The sequence below is a fragment of the Salvia splendens genome, chromosome 8 (assembly GCF_004379255.2).
Source record: "Salvia splendens isolate huo1 chromosome 8, SspV2, whole genome shotgun sequence".
Lineage (NCBI taxonomy): Eukaryota > Viridiplantae > Streptophyta > Magnoliopsida > Lamiales > Lamiaceae > Salvia > Salvia splendens.
In genome coordinates, this window is record NC_056039.1 from 3,971,671 (window position 1) to 3,992,624 (window position 20,954).

The 20,954-nt window shown below is 36.9% G+C and overlaps 2 protein-coding genes across 9 annotated transcripts; both read right to left on the reverse strand.

The window, feature by feature from the left end:
• Positions 1-5,077: 5,077 nt before the first annotated feature.
• On the reverse strand, positions 5,078-6,642 carry LOC121743045 (U-box domain-containing protein 26-like). The gene has a single exon (XM_042136225.1). The coding sequence runs from the start codon at positions 6,628-6,630 to the stop codon at positions 5,284-5,286; it is 1,347 nt and encodes a 448-aa protein (XP_041992159.1). The 5' UTR covers positions 6,631-6,642; the 3' UTR covers positions 5,078-5,283.
• A 7,063-nt stretch (positions 6,643-13,705) lies between these two features.
• LOC121742931 lies at positions 13,706-17,951 on the reverse strand. Of its 8 annotated transcripts, none has more exons than XM_042136068.1 (4): positions 17,859-17,951; positions 15,177-16,850; positions 14,111-14,175; positions 13,706-14,050 (listed from the first exon to the last, which is right to left on the reverse strand). In XM_042136068.1, exon 2 carries the CDS (start codon positions 16,814-16,816, stop codon positions 15,230-15,232), a length of 1,587 nt encoding a protein of 528 aa, XP_041992002.1. In that variant the 5' UTR covers positions 16,817-16,850; positions 17,859-17,951; the 3' UTR covers positions 13,706-14,050; positions 14,111-14,175; positions 15,177-15,229. The 8 variants fall into 8 exon arrangements, with proteins under 8 accessions (XP_041992002.1, XP_041992005.1, XP_041992003.1 ...); XM_042136071.1 differs by having other exon boundaries at positions 15,177-16,846; positions 17,859-17,910; XM_042136069.1 differs by lacking the exon at positions 17,859-17,951 and adding an exon at positions 17,687-17,828 and having other exon boundaries at positions 13,706-14,041.
• Positions 17,952-20,954: the final 3,003 nt, after the last annotated feature.

Consider the following 20,954-nt stretch of genomic DNA (forward strand, 5'->3'; position numbering starts at 1 on the left):
AATTGTTGCTCTAGCCCTCCCCCCCTGCCACGGTAGTTTAGGCCACCTGGCGGGTTCCAGCCCCCCGCGCGCCCTCGGTCATCCCGACGACCACGGTCCGTCCATGGGCCCTCGCGTGAAAAACGGGTAGGGTTTCGCGGCGGAAATTCTCGCTCCCCCGGGTTACGACGACGACAAACCTCGTCTCCCCAATCATCACCCTCGTCGAACCCTAATGGTGGTTCCGGATCGCGGCCGATTGCAGGATCGCTGTGATCGCGCCGGCGATCGGACTCGCTTCTCCATGCTTCCAAATTATCGATCTTCTCCATCATGCGGTCTAGTTTCTGACCTATCGCATCCTCGGGGCGTGAATCGTTCCCGAATCGACTCTCGAATTCACTATCGTCAAACTGTGTTCGCTGGTACGTGGTGGCGTCGCGACCGGCACCCGGCTGTTGAACGCGTCCCCCGAATCTGTTCAGTGGGTAAGATTCCTGACGGCTTGAGCCCCACACGGCCTTGCCGTTATTGTTGTATCGTTTCATGAGTACTGGATGAAAGCACCAGATGATACGACCTTACGTCGTATCCTATTTCTCCGGCGTCCTAACGAAGGATCGGCGGTAACAAAGAACCGGCTGTGCGCGGGAATTCCTCTCCGTCGGGCAGCGCGAGATCTTTAAGAGAATTCTCAATACGTTGTTTGGGCAAAAGATTAATATTTTTCATTCATATTCCTCAAGTTTGTGAACATAGCCCTATTTATAGACTAAGGACCCTAGGGTTGGTTCGACTCCTATCCTAGTTCAGCTCGGGAAAGAACCAACAAAGAAAACCCGAAACGTTTATGGAAAGTAAATAATAAAAATAACTAATATCCAAAAATAAGTAATAAGAAATAAATAATAATAAAAAGACTCTTCCTATGACTACTTGGAAACATAGTCGCCCAAGAAGTCTGGCGGGCGACGGATTCTCTTCAGCCTCGCCGTTGGGATCGACGGCTGCTTCTCCCCCACCGGGCCTGCCGACTCCACTTCCTCACGGTTCAGCTCCGTCACCGGCAGCGGTGGCGGTTGATCCTGGACGGGGTCCGTATCATAGCTTTTATGAATTCGGTAGACAAAATACATGCAAAATCTGGTATATAAAATGGCCTAGTGGAATTTCAAGATAAAACCTTTCGAATTAGCATTTCAATGTGTACTTTGTAGTAAGCGTACGGCCCAAAAGAGAGGTTAGATATATAGAGATTCAACTTAAGAAATTATAGTAATTTTCAATTCTAATCGTTTGATGCTCCAATTTAACTCTATTATCTTCAACACTAATCTTTTTCTCAAGAAATTATACTAGTCTTCAATGGTAGCATCTATAAGCCTCTGTTCTCTAAAATTTTGCTACAACAAATAATCTTTTGATGCATAATTTAACTCTATGCTTTTAAGGCTTGGGCATTCGAATATATATAAGAATTGGGCGGCATTGATTTTGTTTAATTCAAAATCCATACTGGGCCGCTGCAATAGAGCCCAATAGAAAAATGGCTGTTATATTTATGGAATGTCTAATTTTATTTGTTTTAATTGGCACATGGATTTTATTTGAACTATCCTTACCTATAATTTTTAAAATCAATATAAGAAGATAATGTATGAATATAATGTAAATATTTGATTTTTTTTAATTAGTGAGCTCAATTGGAAGCAATAAAGATAGATCAAATGAAACTTACCTTTTAAAAATTTAGATAAAAGAAAAAAAAAAGGATGATGAAGATGAATAGGAATAAAGGGGGAAAAATATATTGCTCCACTGATGGTTCCAGTAAAGAATGTATCACTGTCTTAGGGTATAGGATTTTTTTCTTTTTCATTTTGTGGGTGACCTTAATAATGAATAGATGTATGTCTTTGTATATGACCACAACTTGGCATCCACAAATCCAAAAAGATCCACAGCCCATGTGAGATTCCATTTGTGTGGTCTTATTCACCAAACATGATACCATGCCACATTCATATATGTATATTCATTTCCAAAAAGTTCACTTTCTACATAGTATTTCTTGCCTAAGACCACCTATCAAACTCATACGTTAATTCGACATTTCAATCAAATAGATAAAGTGAACTTCTTTCATAGATTATGAGGAAGGCATTTGCCAGCTTTTTTTTCAATCAACTTTTCCATTAAGATGTTCAACAAGAAATGTGTATTAGTATGATGATGTATGTTACTAATGGGTTCAAAATATACTACACTACAAGTATCATAAAAAATTAAACAGAATAATTATACTTTATTTATTTATTATCCTATAAAATTTAAAGGGTTTCAAAATTTTCAATATTGGAGGGGCCCCACCTATTGTGTTTGTTTACGGACATGTCATTGTTGGTAATAGACAGTTGTGGCAGTCTTTGATCAAAGGATGTTGAACCATCAGTTTTATTGCCTCTCACATTAATATATGTGATGTCTCATGTCTCATTTACCTTACCTCAAATCATTGTCTTGTTCTAATATGCCCACCATTCAAATTCATTCAACCAAGTATCAATTCAAGTTTCAACTTACCTTAATTTTAACAAACACAAGCCACGTGGAGCGAATACCCACCTGTACAATTCATGGCCTAGTTTTAGAAATTTTGGAAAGAGACCAAATTCACTTCTATTAGAGCATCCGCAATGGCGGACGTCCACGCGGAATTCCCACCGGCATGCGGAAATTTCGTGGCAGACGTCCGCCATTGCACGTCCCTTCCACGGATACGGAATTCCGCGAAGGAATTCGCAGTTCCGCGGACGTCCGTCATTGCCTTGATGCCCGCGGAATTCCCGTTTAATGCATTAAATATTTTTTTTCGGTTCCTATATATACATCCCGTTGAACTTCATTTCATTCGCACCACTTGTATTAACAAGTTTCTCTCTCTCTAAATTTCTTTTATATATTCGTAATAGCTGGTAGTGGTAGTGGTAGTGGTAGTGGTGGTGGTGGTAGTGGGCATTATGAACACATGATGCGGATGATACACGCACGTGTGCGGGAGGCCGCTGAGAGGGACGAACAAGCGGCCGCGGCGCCGGCGGTGCCTTGACCCATCCATCGTCGCACTATAGTCTCCCGGGATCACCTCGCTGCCCACAAGCGGTTGTACGAGGATTACTTTGCGCTTGAGCCACGATTTGGGGAGAACCTATTCCGGCCACGGTTTAGGATGCATCGGCCGCTCTTTATGCGTATCGTGGGCGCTTTGGAGCGTCGATACAAGTATTTTAGGGTGCGGGAGGATGCTGTTGGTAAACCCGGCCACATGCCAATTCAGAAGTGAACTGCCGCAATTAGGCAGTTGGCATACGGAGGTTCGGCCGACATGTTCGACGAGTACCTCCACATCGGCGAGACGACTGCGCGCGACTGCCTGAAGTATTTTTTTTAGGGCGTCAGAGAGATTTTCGAGGATAGGTATCTTCGGAAGCCTACCCCCGAAGATTGTCAGGCTCTGCTGGATATGCACGGGAATCAGCACGGGTTTCCGGGGATGTTAGGCAGCATAGATTGTATGACTGGGAATGGAAGAACTGCCCCGCTGCTCCGCATGGGGATACCCCACGACGATGTCGATCGAGTCCGTGCATTCGCCGACATGCACCAAAAATAAGCTCATGTTCGACTCTAGAACAATATTATTGAAGAAGTATGGCAGCGGAGGGGTCGTCGTTGATGTGGGGGTGAAGCATTATTGAAATGCATTTTTTTAATGTGGTGAAATGTACTTTTCTTTTTTTTTATTAATGGAATATTTTTTCCTATTTGTGTCGACTATTTAATTCCGTAAATTTCTTACTTCCGGAAATTGTTTAATTTGTGAATTTGTGAATTTTTTTAATTATGGGAATTCCGCAGGGAATTCCGCCACTAAGGAATTCCGCAGGGAATTCCGCCACTGTGCAGTGGGAATTCCTTATGACGTAGCAGTGCAGTGAGAATTCCTTATGACGTAGCATGAGGTGTTTTTTGGAAATTATACGGGGAATTCCGCACCACTATGGATGCTCTTACAAAAAATAATTATGTTCCTTATGGGTTAGATTTGTCCTACTTTTAGGTTATAAATATGCGTGCCAGCGCCATATAGCATTACGCTGACGTCATATGTCAAAGTTGTGAATTTCAGGATAAGATTCTTACTGTTCAATTCCACTTCTATAGTTTTGCGAAATTAAAGAAATTACTGATGTTAACGACGTTTCGAACTTAATTTGCTTTATTCCTCATACCAATAGTATATGTCAAAGTTCAAAATTCTCTTCACTATAGTCTTCATTCTAATTATATTTCCTTTGCCCCACTATAAATAAGTCATATTTCTTTCTGGGAGGTTACATATAAGTGAGTCATTAAGCAAAAAAATCATTTCTCTTATTTTATTTTGCCACATACTTTATTTTTTTCACTCATCTATTTTTTATATCTCATACTTTATTCTCTCCACTTTAACTCTTTAAATATCAATTCTTTAAATCTTGTGCCAAAAGAAGTAGTTGGCTTATGCTAGGACGTAAATTTCACTTTTATATACTCCCTCCGTCTCAAGGAAGATGGCCCCTTCCTTGGGTGGGCGTCGCGGGATTTTATATAGCTTTATCTTGTGTGTTCAATGGAAAGAGTAAAGTAAAAGAGAGAGAATAAAATAGAGATAAAAAGTGTTTTTATTTTTAGTAATAGATCATTTTGAGTGAGACAAACTAAAATGAAAAGTGAATCATTTTTAATGTGACCGAAGGAATACATATTAGTTTTATGGGTGTAATGATTTAGTAATATAATAATTCAGTAGATGGTGAGATTCACTTATCTAAATAAAAAAAATGGACATCCCAAAATGATTACTAAAATATTTTTCGCGTGAAGAGAGTAATACGTTTGATAGCCTCAAAATGATAACTAAAATATTTTTCGCGTGAAGAGAGCAATAGGCTTGATAGCCTGGTTTATTATTCAATTAATATAAATTTCAATAAAATTTATTAATGCTCCAAAAAATAAATAATTCATGTTTCCAGTTGGAAAATGGACAGAGAAAAGTTGAAGGTTTGCTTCTAGATATATAAGAGTAACATGCACGAGTAAACCAATCTTAATTACAAAATCAACACTTGTTCCCTCATCTAATTAATCTGATCTATCTCTGTTTTTATCAATATTAGTGTTAAAACGTTGCAATTTACCCCTCCGATTACAAAAAAATAATAAGAGGATTGTTTAATCCTTTAATGAAAGAAAAAAATGTCAAAATAGGACGACATCGCTTCCGGCGAAATCTTCTGTTTTGACGACGTACGCATCGGACCACGAGCTCCGCAGCAACTTGAGCAGCATTTGCGCCTTCCGCTTCGCCCTCTCCGTGCAGTCGCTCTGCACCACCAGCAGCAGCTGCGTCACCACCCCCGCCGCCACTGCGTCCCTCTGCGCCCTCTCCGATGCCGAGCACAGCGCCAGCAGCGCCCCGGCCGCGTACTCCGTCGCCCTCCCCGACACCTTCAGCGTCACCTTCACCAGCAGCGGCACCGTCAGCGCGTGCGCCTCGAACGCCGCGCACCCCGCCGGAATCCGGCACAGCAGCTCCACCGTCGCCAGCGCCCTCTCCGCGTCGCCGCAATTCTCCACCTCCGCCAGCCTCTCCACCAGGGCCTCCACCGCCCCCGCCGCCACCGCCCTCCCCCGGTGCTGCTTCGCCAAACACAGCGCGAACAGCGCCTTGATCCCGACCTTCACCCCGCGCGGATGGATGAACGGATAATTCAAAATCCCTACGATTCCGCCGAATACACCCTCCGCTCCGCTGATCTCCGCCCTCAGCTCCGGTGATCGGATCCCGGCCACCACACTCTCAATCACCGCCGCAGAATTAACCCTAACATCAATCGACGAATGGAACAGTAAATTCACCAGAAATCCAATCCGATCCGGATCCGATCCAACGCTCACGCACTCCTCCTCCGTCAAAGCCAACACCGAGAGCACCGCGAGCGAATCATGCCGCAGATCCGATCCTACATCAGCAAACGCAATCGACATCATCACCTCACGAGCATTATTCGCGGCGATCACAATCCTGTTCTTATCCGATTCACGCGCGAGCGATCTCAACTTCCTCAGCGACGAAGCTCTAACACCGTACGGACCCGAAGCAGCCTGGCGAAGCAGACTACGAACCAAAACCGGCTCGGCGGGCTGCTTCGGAGTGGGGATCCGCTCGACTCCGAAGGAGCGGTTAGAGACGCACCAATCCTGGATCAGACGGCGGAGCGTGTGGTTGGGGATGAGATTGAAATCCATGAGCGGCTGGCGCGTGACAGGGCAGGTGGTGTTGCCGGTGGCCAGCCAGGCGTCTATGCTTGAGCGGTCGTAGGTCTGACCGGAGGAGAGGGTGACGGGGTCGCGCATGAGCTCGAGGGAGATGGGGCAGCGAAAATGGTGAGGAATCTGGAGCGAGATATCCAAGGGCTCTAAGTTGAAGGTTGCAGCAGGCATGTTGATGAAGATAGATAAAAAAATGAAAGAGAGGAGTGCGAAATTGGTGGATATATATAGGATATGGAAAGAGAGCAGGGGAGAACAGAGGAAGTGGGACATTTATATTCTGACGGATTTGTAATTTGTTGCATTATGTTTATGCTTCTCTTCTCAATTCTCATCCGCCACACGTGTGTGGTCAAAGGGAATGTGAGTGAGTGAGTGAGTGAGTCAATGTCCACACGATTATACTACATTTATGCTTCTTGATTATTATGTAGTAACATATATATGATCTCCTTTGTAGTAACTATTTAATATAATCCTCCCTCCTTTTTTTAATTTTACATCAATTCTTCATTTGTGCACTAATATTGAATTTAGTGGCGATGACGATGCCTTGTGGTGGACAAGTCACGCGCTCATAACTTACTTATTTCAGTCTCCTACTTCTTCTTAAATATAAATTCCTTACTTAGTTTGTTAGTATTAATCTTTAATATTCAAGACAATTGTCTCTTATAAAGAGTTGTTTTTCCATATTCTCTACAGTTGTTAAACTTTTGTGATTAACCAAGGATGTTCTCTTTGTCGTTCAATTATATATGATTTGGATTTTGTCAATTATTGAATTGTGTTCGAATATGTTTGTTTGGATTTTACCTGCTGCATGCATGCATCAAAGTTATTACCATTGTATAGGGGGGAAAATAATTCAGCCATTCACAGCGACGTATAAATTCAATTATCGAGTATGTACCGAAGTTGTGGCCCGTTGAGCATGTCAGGGTCGCATGCTCCATCGCGTGTGTCAGAGCACGCCACCCGTTACCCAATCAAAGACTGTCACGTGGTATTATGTAAACCTTTTTCATGATTAAAAACATACTACTCCCATTTGATTTGTATTGATCTTTATTCTTATTTTTCATCTATAAATAATCCACTCATTCCCACTTTTTTATGCTATGGTTTGATAATGTATTTTTTTCGTTTATTTCCATTATGTAATCTCATTGTTTTATTGATGTTTTAACATTTTATGTTTATTTATAATCAATTTAATTATAAATTATAAATAATAAAGAATTAAAATATGGAGTATGAAATGAAAATGTAGGTGAATAATGCAAATACTCAATTTCTTAGTACTAAACGGTTGTGGATGGATAATAATCAAAATCACGTGAAAAAATTGTAGGATTACCTGTTGATTTGAATAGCAAACTTAAATGTTTCTCAAGTAAACCACATCAATATTTTTTTTTCTCAAGTAAAATATACAAACTAAAACAAATTATTTTAATTTGGACTATGCTAATATTTATCAAACAGAACTAATAATGCACTTTGTTTTACAGCAATAAATCAAGGAGAAAAATTAGTTTATTTTTTTATTAACAGTAGGCCTAAAGTTATTGATTCTGTGCAGTGTTTGGGGTCTGCTGTTGATGGAAGTGACAAACGGTCAACGGTCAAATATGAATAGAGGAATGTGCAGCCGACAGCTTGTCATACTTTCTCTATCATCACTCTTTTTTTATATTTTCACTTCACAATATTTAAATATTTCTAATGGATAATCATGAGACCATCCACAACGCGTCTCGCGCCGGGCTCGCGTCTCGTCTCGGAGAGACGAGACCCCCGCGAGACGCATTGCAAGCGCCCATCTCGTCTCCAGCTCGCGCCCGTCTCGTCGCGTAGCTCGTCTCGGCGAGACACGAGACGAGATGTCTCGCCACGCGCCAGGGACACGTGGCACGTCCCCATGCGTGCGTGACGCCCACCTCGCTGGCCCGCGAGTGGGCGTCGTCACTGATGACGCAATAATTCATTTTTTAAAAAAAAAAACGATTTTTAATATAAAAAAAAAAAATTTTTCAAACGGTAATATTACCGTTAAATATTTATTTTCATTTTTTAAATTTTTAATTTTTTTACTCTATAAATAATTCTATTCCATACTCATTTCAAACACAAACACACATCTATTCCTCTCAAATCCTCTCTATCACTCCAATTTCCATCTTCAATCAACTCAAACAAATGGATCCTTTTGAGCAAATGCGCCAATTAATGGAACAATCACTCGAAGAAGATCGACGACGAGAGGCGGAGGAAGCCGCACCACCCCCACGACGCTCCCGGAAGTACATCAATCGGAACCGGGAGGAAGCCGCCGCACGGTTAGTACGCGACTACTTCTGCGATAACCCGAAAAAATTATGTAATTTTTATTTTTTTAGAATTTTAATTATGTCTTCGTTTTTTTAATGTTAAGTTGTAATATTGTTTTAATTTTAATAAAGTGTGTTTGTTTAAATTGAATTGGGTTTTAAAAAAAATTATAAATTAAATTGAATGAATAGTAATTAAGAGACGGTATAGAGACGGTTAAGAGACGGAGCGTTGCAGGTTCCGTCTCTTAGTTAAGAGATGGAGGAAAAAAGGACAGTGGGGCCCTCAAATAGTGCTCAAATAGTAGTTAAGAGACGGTTTAAGAGACGGTATAGAGACAGCGTTGTGGATGGCCTGAGCCAAATTCCCAATAATCGATTTCAATAGCTTAAGTTCAAATCTCATGTTCTTAGTTGAGTCGTAAACTTTTTTATCGCTTTATAATACTTGAGTTATTTCATTTTATGTAATAATTGATCTATATTCAAATTTTGATCGTTTTGGTATGTATCATACTATGAATTAGCTGAATTCAAATCTTGTACTTTACCATTTGAATTCATATCATTCGTTTTAAATATATTTCCGATTTAGAAAACATAAATAGAGGTTTCGATAACTGCTGTAGCTGCAACAAGATAGTGTCAAAAGAATATAGATGTATGAGAAATACATAGATAGATATGGCTTAAATGAATTATATGTATGTCTTTATTTTTTTCAAATTTAAATATATATTGTGGAAGTAAAGTTGGTGACCGACTATATTTTTTTACTATTCAAAAGTAGTATTTCTCATTATTACCGAAACACAAGTCTGGAAAAGAATAATTAAGCTAGTAAAGTAAGAATAGTGATAAAATACAAACTCCAAATTTTAATAAATCATTAGAAAATATCAATAGATGCCAAAATAATAGTAGTAATAAAAAAAATATTAACACAATGTCAACATAGAGGGGAAAATGATTAAATCAGATGACATGTGAATGTATATATAGCGCAATTGTCTAAGTTAACTTTTAATTGTAACTCATTAAACTCTAATTAATTAGTACTTAATATTAGTTGATCACATTGTTTGGTATAATTGACCAAATATGAGAATCGAAGACATGTGCGCGCACCCAGCTAAAGTCCAGCAACACACATTGCCGACTTGTCATTCAACCTTTTCCAATAGTAATTTCTATCAAAGATGGATTTGTTTAGAAATTAAACAAATAAATAAAGTATTTCGGTAAATTAAAAGAGAATTGTGGTACTACAATGATTTAATCTCGAAATTAGGTCATTCAATTAAGGATACGAAATGAGAAAAGAAAAGGGGGAAATAAAATTGTGGAGATGTTTAACTAACTTTTTGGACACTTTTCCAACCTAAAATGAGGTGGCTACAATGATGTAACAAGAGTGGGCATCTAGCTTGTAATTGTTCTAACATTACATCAACTTATTAATCACATTCTAATCTTATTATTGTCTTCACCCTTTTGCCATATATTTGTGATGCGTTTTGTCTTCACAATTTGTATTTTTTTGTAGATATCCATTGGATAAAATGTACAAAATGCATCAGCTTATTTCATTGTAACGTAAGGAATAATTGAGAATTTAATCATAAATTCTTTCAATAAGCTAATGTCGGATTAATTAAAAAGTTATCAATTTAATCAATTTCGTTTTTGTGTAGGCCAAAACGCGTATTTGGTTTGGTTTGGTTAGTTTCAGCCGAAATTTCTGAAAACTAGTATTTTTTTTTCATACGAGTATTAGTCGTGATTAGAATTTCTAGAGGCAATGAGAATTGAGAAATTAAATTATCTCATAAATGCATAGTCCAAAAACTAAAAAGTTGAACGCCAAACCCCACCGATATTTAATTTCATCTCAAGCCGCAAATCCTCGGCCTTTGATTCCCATTGTCATGACATGAGTATTTGTATTTAGGGCTAGGGAAAAATACCGAAATACCGGCCTTATCGTACCGAAAAAATATTGAAAATACCGAATTTTTGGTATACCGTGATTTTCGGTAAGGTATGATACCTACCGAAAGAATTTGGTAAGGTAATGGTATGAATTTTCATATACCGAGGTATACCGCGGCATACCGAAATTAAGATATATACCGTAAAATATAAATATAATTATATATAAAATTTAATTTATATATTTTTAAATTATAAAATCTATTGTGAAATATAAATATGATTATGAATAAAATATATTCAATATATTTTTAAAATTATAAAATATAAATAATATTCTAAAAACTCAAATATTCTATTTTCATTGATGTTGAAAGTCAGGTATACCGCAAAAGTAAGGTATACTGAAAATGAGGTACGGTATCGATATGGAAAATTGTCATACCGAAGTTCAGTATACCAAAAAATTTGATAAGGTAAAGGTATTATTTTTTCGCATACCGTATTTACGGTAATGTATACGGTATGGTGGTTTCGGTAAGGTATATCGTACCTACCCACCCCTATTTGTACTAGTACATTGTAATGATATGAGTGTTAGCAGTATATTTTAGTGTACACTTTCATTTGTTTAAACTTATTTCACTTCCATAATAGATTAGGGGTTCAGTTCTCTCTTTATATTAACGTGAGATATTGTTACCTTTTATTTATTTTACCATCATGTTTCGTATCTATACATATAATAAAGGGGTATTTGTATGTGGATTTCTAATTATTGCCAAATTATGGTTGTGCACACTAGCTTTAAAATCTACCAATTATTGAACTATTGATTTTGTTCTAATTTGCAAACAACTGAGATGGTGAGATAGTTGGCATGACTTGATAACTTACTTGCGTGACACTATTAATGAACGTCGGCCAAAACGATATCATGTAGTAGTAAACATCAAAACAATGTCATATTATATTAATTATAATTGAAACAATTCTAGTTGTTGTACTCCTCATTTCATTATTGTTTCTCTTTTCCATCACAATCTTTCTTAATATTATACTACTACTAGCTCGTTTCATATTTAATGGCTTTTCGAACATATTCACAAATTGCATTCTATCTGTTTTGTTTTAGAATCGAAGACATCGATCTTTGATTAAATGTCACAGACACACCACCTTTTTTCAATAATGGATGAGGCTAGGGTGCAAATCACACTATCATCACCTTCGGTGATTTTACTTTCCATAGTCTAAGAATCAAGATATTTGATTGTGTTCCAAATTCTTTGATATTTTTGCCTTTTATCATCATTATACGATACTCGTGAAAAAAGAGAAAATATTAATATATGCATAATAGTCCATATATCTTGTACTATAAAATATAAATTCATAAAAACATATCAGAATCAAAGAGACGACCTATACCAAAAATTAAAGTCTAGTCGGCTTGCGAATATGCCTAATTTTTAAAGCTCTTTCCTATTTTGTGACAATAATTTCAGATTTTAATTAATATTAGGTGCTCACTTTATCATGTTATTGATATCTTAATTTTCCATTCATTTAGGGTGGAATAATAGAACAATATATAGAATAGATTTGCAATTTTTAAGTGGTCAAGAATTCATGGACCTAAACTGACCTCAGCATTAGAGAATTTCGACCTAATTGACCCAAAAATCTGATCATATTATCTATCAGAACCTAAGTATAAACTAATTGCATAGAATTATAATATATTCTTGATTGCAATTGCAGCAATCATATTTCGAATAACGAATTTATCTCTCTTTTAAGTCAAGAATATTCTACACAAGTTAGAGATGACAAACTATCTGAATTTTGACTCAGTTCAACTAATGGCTGTGGCACAAAAGAATTTTAAATTGAAAATGATGAATAATATCTATGTTGGAAAATAATTTTGTAAAAGATGTGACGTACTAAAAAGTGTGGATCGTTGGTTCACATCACAGTCCATTTGATTGGTATTAGTCTATATGTTGATGCTTTATTTCTTTTATTAGCATAAAAAACAAAAACAAAAAAAGAACATATAGTATATTATTGATGATATTGAATTATGCCAAAGTGGAGACAGCATCCACCTAAGTCTTCATATGTCTTAATTTTACATCATTATTGTAGAATATATAGACAATGGAAACCTTAGCCACAAGCAACTAGCACCATAGGCATTTCCTTTAATCCACAAAAATCATTTAAAATATTCACCGCTTTACTCACCATCCACGAAAAAATGTCAATTTATATTTATAGTAGCAAAGTCCACACAATTTAGAATACTAACCCTTACCCACTAGCACTACTAACCATTTTATTAAAATTCATGTCATTCACAGTGTTGCAAACTTTTCTTAGACGAAGGGAGTGTTATTTATTTATTTATTTATTATATGTGTAAACGATATTTCAAAATGAAAGATGTTAGTGAAAATACTCGCATTCAACCTAAACCACCCCTATTCTTGTAGGGTGTTTGAACATTTCTCCTCAAATGCTTTGCTTTAAGTTAGTGGTGGTAATAATTTAACATAAAGTATGTTGATTATACTTTTCCACTCGTAATTTGATAGGAATCTAATTCCAAAATATTTATAGCTTCAGAGGGCATTTTGTAAAATAATGAGTAGAGTTTGACACACACACACACGCACCAAAAAAACTTACTATCACTTAGATATGTTTGTGATTATATAGATTTAAAACAATTTCCAGACTCATGCTCTTTGCCTCTACTAATTTATTACAAAATCTATCATTATTGCATTATTTTTCATGGAGCCTATTTCCCCCTTTTTTGTAGTTTTTTAGCAATATATACCAATAATGAGCCACCAGCAATGAAGAGCATTAGACTTCTGTCTCAAGAAAAAATGATTCATGCAATAATTATATTGATCCTGTTAAAGTTACACTAGTTATTTCAATTTCTGATGATCATGTCATGGAGTAAAAAATCAGTTGACCTGACATATTTCCACGTAATATGTCCAGCCAATCACAATTGCCAAAAAATTGAGCCACGTAAAAAATTGATGAAACACACACAGCAATAAATCAAGCCACATTGAGCCACCAACTCAACTATGGAACCATTAAAAAATTGTTACTATAATACACAAATCCATATAACATTTCTTCAAATCAGTTTGCAAATGACTATAAATTAAAACCTCAGTTGCCTTACAAGCAAAAGCTGAGTTAATACCTGATTCATTGGCCCCTCAACAGGAGGCAAAACAGCAGTAAGGACTCCAAACGAGGCAAACAGCATTCGTAGCACGCTAATGTATAAATGAACCCGTGTCGAGAAGCAGCAGTCCCACTGATATGAAAGGATCTGTATCATCCAATGCTTCCCATAGAACAGAATGCAGAATTGACTTCATCTGCATAATCTAAAAATATCCATCTTTAAAATTCTCATTACAGAGCACAATGTGCAGCTAGCAACTTACTCTTTTATCTCGTCGATTGACATTCTTGAGCAGCACCTTCCGGCATGCAATTCCCACTTGGTAGCCTGGGAAACAATACACTTTGGAGGTGTAAGAGAAAAGAGTAACCAAAATGAGAAGTTTCGACATTCATAACGCCAAACACCATAGATTTGATTTCATTTCATTCATATCGTAGTGCATGGATCCCGTATAATTGAGTTTGTTCATCCCTTGCTCAGAGGCTCCTACCCTACTTATAATATCCAAGAAACTAGAAAGACGAGTGTAAATCTACACGCCCTGTATTGGCTGGCTGCTATGTGCTTTGACAGGATGTTTAGCTCATATTGAAATACAAATATTCTAATACTATAACTAAGCTGCTTTTACTAATGGGACAGCTTCGATGCATTTGAAAACCGAGCAAAGTCATCAGTATCGTTAATGATAAAAAAAATGAAATTGTGAACATAAAAATGGAATCTTCAGAAGCAGGATCAATTATTTATGGGGAACTTCTTTCGATATGAAGCCACAAATTCTTATGATTATAAAGGAAAAAGGCTGCAAATTATTTTTATTATTATTTGTAACTTTTTATGAACTCTTGGAGGAATTCTTCCCCTTAGCACTATATGAATTCTTGCTAGCTTGAGCCCTTAGTCAAATCTTCTAGTGGATGAAGCTTAATTTACTAAACTTTGGTCTTTCTTTCATTGGCATTGAACCTAACCAGAGGTTTTATTTGACTTCCAGAATTCTAACATTAAAAAAAAGCACAATCACGAAGCAAATATCTCCTTAATTAAATGGCAATCCAGTACAGTAGTAACTTTTAGCATCATGAATTCATGATTCAACATATAAGATTAGTAAACAAACAGAAGAACTCCCATTTGTGCTTGATCAGACTCAGAACCCTAGATGAGGGTCCCAATGATCATTTTATAAGCGCCTAATCAGAATAAAAACAAACGTAGGCACAGTATAGACAGTTATGACTTATGTTGCCTCATTTCTAGTTGAAAATTAAAAGACGGCGGTAAAAGACTGAGGACTAGGATTGAGGAAGCAGTGACTCTACCTCATGTGTCGCAGATGTTCCTGCAATGAACGAAGCAGGAGCAAGATTTTCGTTTAGCCACAAACAGCAAACATATACTTTCTTTTACTTATGGGTTCCTCTTGCAACAGAACCACATCCCGCGCCTTCCCCAACAGCTCCTCCAGATTATTCACACCAAAGCTTATATAATCCAGTTGTTTTTTGTATCTTTGTTGGTATATGGACTCGAAAGAACCAAGAAATATCCGGCAAGAGTAGCTCACCATGATCTCTTGAAGCTCATACTTAAATTTGTTCAGGCTTTTGTCAACAATTAGAGATTGATCAACAACCTCAAGATAAGAACTTCCTCCTACTTGCCTACCATCATTTCCTCCTCCTACAACTGTTCCGTCACCTGAGAACTCATCCGAGGAGCCACTTCCAGCCATTAAATCAACGTTGTCTTCCTGAGATTCTTTTTCTTTTTTCTCCCTCCTAGACAATATTACAGGATTACCAGCTGCTCCGGATTTAGAGTTATGGAGGCAGACGAACTTCTTTTGGCCTTTTCCCTGGATAGCAATCATATCACCCATCTTCTTAAGAAGGTTTGCAAGCTTAATTGCCCCATCTTCAGAAACAAACAGAGGCTTCCCGTAAAATTTTTGGTATTCTGCCGGAAGTCGGGTCAGAGGCAAATTTCCATCTGCCAATTCAAGCAACCTTACCAGTTGGCCCTTTAAATCGTTTAGATCTCTGGGCTGCACCCAAGTCGTGTCGTTTTGTTTGGATGGGACACGGTTTCCTGATGAAACTTCATACAGACTAGATGGAAGGCTAAGAGATTGTGAAATCATTGGATCCGAGGGCATTGCAATTGGATTACTTTTATGCTCAGATGCAGACCGTGATACAAAAGATAAATCTCTTGTGCTGCAATAGCCTCTTGAGATCCCCCTATACACTATAGACTCCTCTTCATTCTCACCATCCATAGTATTGTTAATATGACATCCCACCAAGAAGCCTGCAATATCCCCTGCACCTCCTCGAGATGGAATCATTGCTTTAGCCGGGGGCATAAAACCTTCCCCACGAGCAATGCTTGGCCAGTCCCATACAAACCTACCTGCATTGCAAAGGGCGGATGACACCCCCACTCGAGAAGGAATAGCAAGAACTATGGTATATCCTCGCTGACCAAGAATATGGAGAGCAGGAGCAAAATCGACATCTCCTGAGATCAGCATGATGGATGAAGGTGGAGGATTATCAAGAGCAAAAAGGAACATGTCGATCAATATTGCCTTGTCGGATGCATCCTTACGTCCATTGGGGACATCTATGAGCTTCACGCCAGTTCTCTGGCATCCTTCTCTTAGTCGTCTGGGGAAAGCATTAAAATCCCCGTATGCAGAAAGCATTGTTACAGCTCCATCGATTACAGGATGAAATCGCAGAGCCATCCTAATGTTACCAGCCACATCTTCAGATCGCACATCACTTGGCACGGGGCAGTTCTCCATGTCCCAAAGAATAGCAACAGGACCCTGGGAGGAGCTCCAACTTTGATGCAACAAAGGTTGATAACGGTTTCCATTTGAGCTTTCCAATTGCCTTGCATGTCCTGAGCATTCCGATGGCAACAGCAATGTAGATGCATTTGAGCTCGACATCGCGGACTTAAATGGATAAACTACTTCTACCTTCCTGGTGACAAGGATAGACCATGAATCACCATAATTTATTAATTGGAATAATTTACAGAACTGAGTATAACAACACAAAAAGGGATCTTAGAGTTAACATATACCCGACATTAATTCACCACAAGCACTCATTCCCACGCACTAGCCCTTTTATTAACTTTCAGAGCCTACTATCAAGTCTTGATTCACATTGGCAGAAAATGAAGTGGCAAATTCATTCTATTCCAAATTCTTTTCTTGATCAGAAGAATTGAAATAGCATAACTTTGCATAGAAAATAATGATAGAATATAACTTGGAGAGGAACCATTATTATTATTATTCGATTGGCTAGTACAATTAAAAACTACACCCTGTAAAAGTCTAGTACAAGACAGAAAACAATTCTACAGTATTATAAACAAGACAGATTAATTCAGATTCGCTACGCATTAGTACTCTAAACAAGATAGACCAAGATTATTAAGATTCCTTTAAATACCTAGCGAAAAAGGTTGAATGACTATAAAATTGGCTCCAATAAATACTGCATCAAATGATAATATGGAAAACGAACATTGACTGGATGCACAAAAGAGATTGCATAAAATTAGAATAAGAGCTTCAGCTCCAGAAGGTAAACAAGTCCTACCCAATTAGAATAGAATTTCAGACAAGTGCATAATAAAGATGCAGATATCTCTACACCTAATTAAACAGCCACCAATTATTGAATCTACATGAAGATATATCATCATATTCTTGACTAACGAATAAAAACCAATTCAAGATCCAATTTTTCCCCTAAACCCATCCAAACTGGGTTATACAAACGAATATTGAAAGGAAATTACTCGCCTAAAAAGGAGATGGACGTGGGTGAGGCCTGAAATATTGTTATTATACCAAAATAATTCAGAAAAGAAAAGCGAGGATCTAAGAGTGGAACGAGTAGGATTATATCGCAGTTCAATTTGGATGCAAACATAGATTTCTATTGTAAGTATTTCCTCAGGTGGAGGAGGCTCACCTCAACTTTCTAGGCTCTCGAATTTCGCCTAATTTGGAAATTTGGCTTCTTTTTATTTTTAAGAATGATTACTCCTAATTCAGCTATTTAAATGCGTATAAATATCATCGGCCGCCGACATATGATGAAATATAGTAGTACCTGTATATTCAAGAATAAAAAAAATAGGTAATAATGCAAATTAAAAATCATTGTCGCACGTGCCCCCGTAAAACAATTTCGTTTTTAGCAAACACCCATGAGAATTTTCTCATTTTAAAAAGGTGCTCTTTTTTCTCAGTTCGCATTTGATTTCAAGTAATTTTGCCGTGGTTTCCCCCTAGTTTTGTAGTTTCTACTAATTATACTGAGATTCTAGTATTAAATAGTTGCTGATTGTGTATGTATATGCTTTGATTGTGATCATCACTAATGTGCCAATTGGATTGGGGAAGGAGGAGATTGAAACGGTGATAATGATTGGTTCAGGCTGATGCCTTCATCTCTGATCAGACCTTTGATCTTCTTGTGCGTTTCCTCTACATTGCTTGCTTCATCTTTGTGTGTGTCAATCTTTGTCGCTTTATTGGTTTAGTTTGTTGTTTTCTGTTATTGTTCTAATTGATACTCCCTCTATCTCGGAATATGAGTCATATTTAGTTATGACAAGGGTTTTAAAATATGTACAGAAAAGTGATTTAAATAATTTAGTGAAATATGAGTCACATTTATATATAGTATTAGTTTTATAACAAAATGTGAGTGGAATAAGTTGATGAAATATTAGGTCTACTTATCATTTATGGTGAAAGTGAAATAGAACTCTTATTATGGGACGGACCGAAATAGCAAAACATGACTGTTATTGTGGGACGGAGGGAGTATAGAATATTTTAAGTTTTCGGCGACTTTGTTGTATGTGAGTAGGGAGGAATGTCAAGGAAACAAGTGGAGCCGAAGAGGTTATACGCATTTTCCTTGGGTCTACTTAAGAGGAAACAGGTTGTTCAACTCGGTTGGCTGGCTAACTTTGACCGATGTTCTTTCTCTGCGTATATATGGTTAGTTAGACAACCTGTCACATTTAGTTTATGGACAAGCTTACCATTGTGCAACTGTTGAATGTTGCTGACAATAAATCTAGAAAGGAAGAGTTTAACGAAGTTTTCCTGGTCTTGTGATCATCTGCTTCTGTCCATTTATTTGCATTTTTCATAAGTCCTTGCTTGCTCGCTCGTAAACTTCAAGGAGGAACTTCGGGGCTGAGAGGCTACAAAGGTCTCGAATTCTGCAAAAATGTTGAAAGAATTACAATCAGCCGGCAGAATATTAGAGAGCTATCTGTAAATCGCCTCCCGATGAGACAAAATACACTCCATATCCATTAGGCCATCTACAATAGGAATAGCCCAGCAATAGCCCAGCCATAGCCTAGCCACAAACTCCTCCTGCCACATCATCAGCACTAAAAATCCTCCTGCCACATCATAAATAGCTCAGCCATAGCCTAGCCACATCATAAATAGCCCCGCCACATCAATAGCCACATCACTCAAAATTATATAAAACAAATAATTAACAATCACACAAAATACGCAATTTAATTTACGATACATATACGAGAAAATTCAATAATATTATTAAAATTTAAAAAGTACATTAATTAAAAAAAAATTACATAATTAATAAAAAAACTACTCCCGTGCAGTCCTCCGCGCCCATAACTCTTTAATTAAATCCTTTTGGAGTCGAATATGAGCCTCCGTTTGGAGTCGAATATGAGCCTCCGTTTGGTCTCGAATTCTGCAAAAATGTTGAAAGAATTACAACATTTTTATTATACAAATTTAATTTTTAGTATGATAAAATATTTTCTTAATTTTAACTCAATTTTTATAAAATATTTACAATTTTTATTTTAATTTGTATCATACGTAAAAATATTTTTATAAATTTTAATATTAAATTAATTAACTTAATCTGGTTTATTAGATTCATAATTAGATCATTAAATTGGTTAAAACACGTTTGAATGCTAAATTTAACGAAAATGTTAATTATGGATCAAATATATTGGTTGGGACTAAAAGGTAACACACTTATATATTAAACTAAAATAAATTTTTGATTCAATGCAAAGAACCAGATTTGGACTTTAGTTTTTGAGAAAATTGCGAATTAAATCACAATTTTTAGCTAATTAAATCATACTAATACTAATATTTTTGTAGTCCTCCTATAACTTAAAATTTATGGCGATTATGTGGTGACGTGGACGCCCACGTTTTCCTACATGGACATCAACATCGTTTATTTTAAACGATGTTGTCTCAACACCCTTCAAAACGACGCCGTTCCATTCCCTCACTTTTAGATTTAGGAATTTTTTTTCAAAAAAAAAAACCTTTGTTCGATCTTCATTTTTTTAATTCTATAACACCACATTAGAATGACATATCGTTAAATAATGCTACATAAATGTCATGTCAGTAAATAATGCCACGTACTTGTTGGAAAATTTAAATTATGGAATAATTACAAAAACGTTACTCCCTCTATCCCGTCATAAGAGAGCCCATTTTTTTGGCACATAATTTAAGAAATTGATATTTAAAAAGTTAAAGTGAAGAGAATAAAGTATGAGACATGAAAATGTGGAAGAGTAAAAAGCATAAGTAAACAAGAAAATAAAATGAAAATAACTTAGTTACGATGGAACATCCCCAACAAAGAAGTACTCATATATATGATGGAATGGAGGAAGCATAAGTTATGATAATTAACTAACTTTATGGATAAAGTAGAAGTGAATTGAAAATTATGATTTAATTGAGAATTTTTTTTAGTCTTCATAATATATAAATGTATCGTTCCAAATAAAAAGTGCCGCTTCTTGTGAATAAACTGACCAAGCCTGGTTTGGTTTGACCACGTATGCGAGGCGGGGCATGAATGATGTTCAAATTAACAAGTTAAAAATATCAATATTAATTACTCTGTATATTAATATACTCCTATTATTTTATTTATACTCATGGCTGACTACACAGAAAAAATTCCCAAATCTAGGCATACCACACCTTAATTAATTAATTTTCCAAAACAATGTTAATATAT

Excerpts from the sequence above, each read along its gene's own strand:
- LOC121743045 (XM_042136225.1), bottom strand. The coding sequence starts at position 6,630 with ATGTCCCACTTCCTCTGTTCTCCCCTGCTCTCTTTCCATATCCTATAT.
- LOC121742931 (XM_042136068.1), bottom strand. The coding sequence starts at position 16,816 with ATGTCGAGCTCAAATGCATCTACATTGCTGTTGCCATCGGAATGCTCA.